The sequence below is a fragment of the Solanum verrucosum genome, unplaced genomic scaffold (genome assembly GCF_900185275.1).
Source record: "Solanum verrucosum unplaced genomic scaffold, falcon-dt-bn FXZP01000182.1, whole genome shotgun sequence".
NCBI lineage: Eukaryota > Viridiplantae > Streptophyta > Magnoliopsida > Solanales > Solanaceae > Solanum > Solanum verrucosum.
In genome coordinates, this window is record NW_026020378.1 from 5,530,157 (window position 1) to 5,536,230 (window position 6,074).

Below are 6,074 nucleotides of genomic sequence, written 5' to 3' on the forward strand. Positions count from 1 at the left end.
ATGCGTATGAACTACTACATAATATATATATATGTGAAGGCAAAACAAAACTACTTTCTCAGCAATATTCACTTGTTTTAAAAAGGCGGAATGACCTGAAAGATCCTTGTACTTGGTTCCGTTTGTTAGTTGAACACTCATACTCATCGCTTTGCCAACTAGACCCTTAAATCCATCAGAATACAACATTTTAAGCTCCTTTCTCCTCCGGTCAGTATGCGTGTAATGAACGCGATTACACGTGGAATTCCACATATTTTTTAGTGTCACATGCAAAATTAAGTGCTAAAAAAATATTTTAAAAAATCAAATAGATCATTTTTTTAATTTCTTAAACTTTTCAAATAGTCATCTTCTTCATATTTGGTCACAAATTGAGCACTAGATTCATACCCATTAGATCAAATTCTTCTTGATTTAACTTGTAAATTCAACTACAAGTTCACCAACACAAACTCAATGAACCCCAATCAAAAAATTTAATTAATTTTACAAATTCACAAGACCCAGTTATTATTTTTTAAAGCTTTTTCAAGCTTATCAATGGAGTTTTAAAATTTCAATAGTCACAATCATCCTTCACATTATCTGCATCTCCTCGTTGAAACCATCTAATAAAAGAATGATACTAATATTTTTCAAACCTAAAAAACGAAAATTTTAGAAGAAACTGAGGCTACTGATTTGTATAAACAAAAAGAAGAAGAAGAGGCGGAGAAGAGTGAATGTGGGGCTAGAGAAAGAAGAAAGTTGAGGGTTGTGGTGAGGGGTAGAGGAGAGAGGGCTGGTGGAGAAGAAGAAAGGTGGGTGTGGGTGAAGGAGGGTGGAAGAAAATGAATCTTATTTTTTAATTTTGTTAAATTGATTTTTTTAAAAGTAAAATATTGTTTTAACTCGCTTTCAAGCGCGTGATTACGCATATTTTCAACTCACCAATATTAATGCTACATAAGCTTGGTCAATGGCCAGAGGGGTTTAAAATATTGTGTTTTGATGAGTTTAAGGGTTTGGTTGGTAAAGTGATGAGTAGGAGGGTCCAACTGACAAACGAAGCCAAGTACAGGGGTCTCTCAGGTCATTCCGTCTTTAAAAAATGTGATTCAAGAAATAACGATAAGAAGAAGAAAAAAAAATCATTACAAGTAATTCAAATTTCAAAAGTTTATTTTTTTGTTGGCAAGAATATGTTAGATAGACTTGACGTGTCTCCACTTAGGCAAATATGATTTTTATTTGCTAACTTCAGGTACAACGGTAAACTGATGTTATTTTATACTCCAATAATGACATATGACGTATAACATCAAAATAAAATAATAAAATACAGTTGGCAGTAATTGGAACTGAATTACGCAGAGTTATCTTGATTAATATTTGGATAATTTAATTGTAAAATGTCATGTGAGGAATAACCCAATGAATGACATATATATTCTTCATTATTTCATTTCTTATACAAGAGCACATCGTGATTCCATTCCATTCCATTCCTCTCCAATCTTTTCAAGCCTATTTCGACTCAATTCATTAAATTCAAACTATTTCAAGTAAGTTGTAGTCTGGCAAAAATGATTTTTATTAATTATATGTATTGTTAGTTCATCTTATACCAAAACTCAATTCGTTCAACCTCTCATGAACAAACAAAAAAACATTTATTTTCCTACAACTTCAGACGGATCACGACTCCAACGACTTCAACACCGGATCATGATCCTACCGGCACCACCATGGAGTTAAGTTGTTAATACTATAGGCTCTCCAACCCACATCTTGATCTTCAATTCCTAAATTTCTTAAAAAGTGTACTTCTATAAGGCTACGTGCAATAAATCCACTTTTCTCTGAATCCACACTAGTAAAAGCTTAGTACATCAAGTTGTACTTTTCCAGACACAAAATCCTAGTAATTAAGATGAATTTTCTAGAGGTGGTCGTTCAGGTAGAAAACCGGAGCAAGAGTGATATCTATCTGAAGGAGAGTCTCCTTCATGCATTGCCAGGACGATACGGCCTTGTGATCAAAATTGCCCCGTTCAGTACAAAGGTTATTGCGGCGCATACCTTCTTTGCCCGCAATAAGTCCTTCGGGAGGCCCTCTATCGTAGAGGTCCATATAAATGGGAAATTTATTCAGCGGTTGACTCCACAGACAGTCGTACATTTCCCTAAAATCATCATTAATGGTTTTACTGATGGAGAGGGATCCATCATCTGTGTGATTCATCCACAACGAGCACTGGAACTCTCTCGTTTGAGGTACTTTCTTATGAAAAAAATTGTATAAACTCTTGTTATATATCATAATAGTACTTCAGTTTTGAAATGGTAAAGGGTCAAATACCAAAGGGGCAGCGGCTCTACAGCTGAAAGAAAAGGTCATCGATGTATTTGAGCTGCTTCTGTCGGGTACTATCAAAAATAGTTTATATACACATCTCTCCTTATTTTTTTGGTCTAAATGTATTACTCATATATTTTAGTTTGACAAATCTAGAATGACTTTAGGCCACTAATGTATCTGAGTCTCCATGCCTATACTATCAGAAATAGTTTATGTATACACCTTTGAGTTATACTTTTGATCCAAATACATCCCTCTTATTATACTTTAGTACAAAATTTACCCTTAATATTTCGAAACCCACCCATTCCCTCCACTTTGATTTTTGTTTTTTAAAGTTAAAATAATAATAAAAAATAAAAAAAAGGTTAATTTAGATGATTTCTGTACGTAGTATATTTTTTATATATATAAAGGTACTATCATTTTTATGTGATTAATGTTGATCACTTGATTTATTCACGTTATTTTGTATATACTCCTACTTTGTTTATGATCAGGGCCTTTAACTTTCTTGCGATGGGCTATAAAGAAAAGGAGGAGGTCTGGGTTGTGAGGGAGTAATGACTCATATCAGATGCATGGATTCATATTTACAGCAGGCTATAGCTACCTTATATGAAATTCATGCTTTAATTTGACTCGACGTCCTTATTTTTTTAATTATTGTTATGGAGGATGTATTTCATTGTTTGTTTTCCTCCTGTGTGTGTATTTTTATTTTCAAAGATACTTGTGATTTTGTTTTGTTTTGCTTTGTATTTCTGATTGTAACAAGTTTTGTATTTTTAATTTTAAAGATACTATGTAGTTTGTTTTGTTTTAAATTTTTGATTGTAATAACTAATAAGTCTTTGTATTTCCATTTGGGATGGAATTAGTCAGTATGATGTTGTTGCAATGTCACGACCAAGACCGTCGTGATTGACACCCAGACTAATCCTTCGGGAGAACCGTTACTACAACACAACTAACCAAATTAACGAAAATCAAAGCATTTAAAGATACGGAAGCAGATTTAAATGTCTAAAGGAAAAATAGGGAGTTCCCATAAACTCCGAAAGTCTAATCAAAACAATTGCGGAAATAATGCCTAGAATCTGAAAGTCAATGTACCAAAACATCTACTAACGACAACTCTAAAAAAATTGGTGCAACCCCAAACTAAGCATAGGAATATCTAAAGTACTAGTCTAAGTTTGAATAGAATGGACTAAACATAACGAGAACTCATGGCAGCCTAGAAGACATGGCTCACCTATGAATTCGACCTCAATCACTGATCTTCTAATCGAGGTCTGTCAGTAGCCGCCTGAAGATGCCATGTACTCAACAAAGAAAGAGCAAGTACAATATTAGTACACAACCACAGTGTACTGGTAGGATCATGCGGTTATTCCAATAAGTGAAACACATGCAAGTAATCACATCATAATAAAACAGGCATATACCTAACATATACAATATCAATCATCATTTCAGGATCAATGTACAATTCCACATTCTCAAACTGTTAGTGCCGGATCGTGAAACTCGTTCCAGGTTAGTGTGTCGGATCGTGACACCCGTTCCAATATGTATGTCGGTACGTGACATATGATGCCAGTTAGTGTGTCGAAATGTGACACTTGTTCTATTCAACATGCCACAATCACAATCACAAGGTGCATTCTCATAATCATACAATCAAGTGTTTATTCATGGCATGCAGTCATTCATTCATACTCATTTACGATTATTGTGATCAATAATGCAACATTCGCATACATACATGCATAATAATGAAGTAATTACTAATATACATCACACAAACATGAAATCACAACTATCACCTACCTTGAATCCAAGCTTGAATCCCCTAAGGCACTTGAATCTTCCCTTTCCAGATTATTTTCGCTTGTTCTAGGTCTACAAACAATTAATATATGCAAGGATCAATAATCAAATGTCTAATTATCCGGATTATAACAAACCCAATAATTCAAGACCAAACCCATGATCCTAAGGTGCAACTAGGGCTTTTCCCCCATCCAATTCAGTCCAACCCCCCCCCCCCCCCCCAATGATAAATAACAAAGAATCTAAGTTCTACGGATCGAAAAAATATATATTATATTTTACCAGTAGATCGCCGTCAAAAGTATATAAAAAATAAAACAAGAATTGGAGATGCAAAAGGTGTTTAGCCATAAAATATCTTCAACATAAAATATTATATATCTCAATTAGCTTATCACCATAAACATATAAGCATCTAACTAGTTTTTCAATCAAACGTACCTAATAAATTTATTTATGAGCACACTGACATAAAAGATAGTGTTAGCAAGTGTAGTAAGAATTAACAAGTTGTATGGTGTGTTAGGTTTATTATTTAAAAGTTAGTTACAAGACTGATGAGGTGACATTAGTTAGTTACAAAGTTGTTATAGATATTTTGTACTCTTTCATTGATAGAATAGTATAAAAAGGCATACATGTACAGATTCATTGTATTAAGACATTAATAAAAATCTCTCCTCTTTCTTTCTCTTCCAAATGCTTTGTAGTTTGTATTGATATTCAACCTCCATTCATGAAGTTATCATGGTATTAGATCCTTCGAGTGTGAAGGGCTAAAGGATAAGCAACAAACTAAAAGGTGCTCAGATTCACCATTGTTCAAAGGTAAATTGAAAGGAAGCATCAAAAGTAAAGATAAACATCAATGGCAAATGGAAGTACAACTGAGAAAACAAGCACTGAAGATGGAACTTCGAGTCAAGCTGTATTTCCAGTAATTGATCACAATCATCCATTATTTCTTCAACACACTGATACTCCAGGTATTTCTCTGATTTTTCTTCAGTTAATTGGTTCAGAAAACTATGCCTTGTGGAGTAGACCTTTTAGGATTGGCCTGGTGGGGAAAATCAAGTTAGGCTTTGTAGATGGACGATTCCCTAAATCCATGTTTGAACCAATGTTGTTTGATTAGTGGGGAAAATGTAACATTGTAGTGTTAAGTTGGATTATGAATGTTGTACGACCAGGACTTCTAAGCTCTGTAGTGTATGCTTCTGATGCACGCAAAGTTTAGATAGATCTGAGAGAAAGGTTTGATACAATAAATGAATCTAGGATTTTTCAATTGCATAGAAAGATTCACATACTGATTCAGGGGACTATATATGTTGCTGACTATCATTCTATGCTAAGAGATCTTTGGGATGAATATGATCCTCTTATGCCTTGTCGTAGTTGTCCCTGTCCAGAGCCAAAGAAATTTGGTGAACACTATGACTATCAAAGACTCTTGCAGTTCCTTATTGGACTAAATGAGTCATACTCAACTCCTAGGAGTCAGATTCTCATGATGAGTACAATTCCAACACTTAACAAGGCTTATGCTCTTCTTATTGACCAAGAGAGTCAGAGAAATCTTGCTAGTTCTGCTTCCAATAGCTCAGGGGTGACAGAAGGAACAACAACGTATACTCATAGAAGTAACACCTAGATTGGTAGAGCATGTACATCTAAAATCTCATTTCCAAGTGGAGCAGGTGGTTCATATTCAAGAGGATCTGGTGGTGGATATAATAGTGGTGCTAGTACTTCTGGAGGAGGCTACAAAGCTAGGATGTCATTTCTTATATGTTAATATTGTGGGTGCAAAGGTCATTCTAAGGAGCAATGCTATAAAATTGTTGAATGTCCTGCAAATTTCAAATCTAAGAGGAAGCCAAATATG

General features: G+C 34.4%; 2 protein-coding genes across 2 annotated transcripts; both read left to right on the plus strand.

Moving 5' to 3' along the window:
• Window positions 1-1,915: 1,915 nt before the first annotated feature.
• LOC125838838 (uncharacterized) lies at window positions 1,916-2,908 on the plus strand. Its single transcript, XM_049517867.1, has 2 exons — window positions 1,916-2,259; window positions 2,845-2,908. The coding sequence occupies exons 1-2, from the start codon at window positions 1,916-1,918 to the stop codon at window positions 2,906-2,908; spliced, it is 408 nt and encodes a 135-aa protein (XP_049373824.1).
• Window positions 2,909-5,051: 2,143 nt separating this feature from the next.
• LOC125838645 (uncharacterized) lies at window positions 5,052-5,840 on the plus strand. The gene is made up of 2 exons (XM_049517689.1): window positions 5,052-5,246; window positions 5,505-5,840. The coding sequence occupies exons 1-2, from the start codon at window positions 5,052-5,054 to the stop codon at window positions 5,838-5,840; spliced, it is 531 nt and encodes a 176-aa protein (XP_049373646.1).
• Window positions 5,841-6,074: the final 234 nt, after the last annotated feature.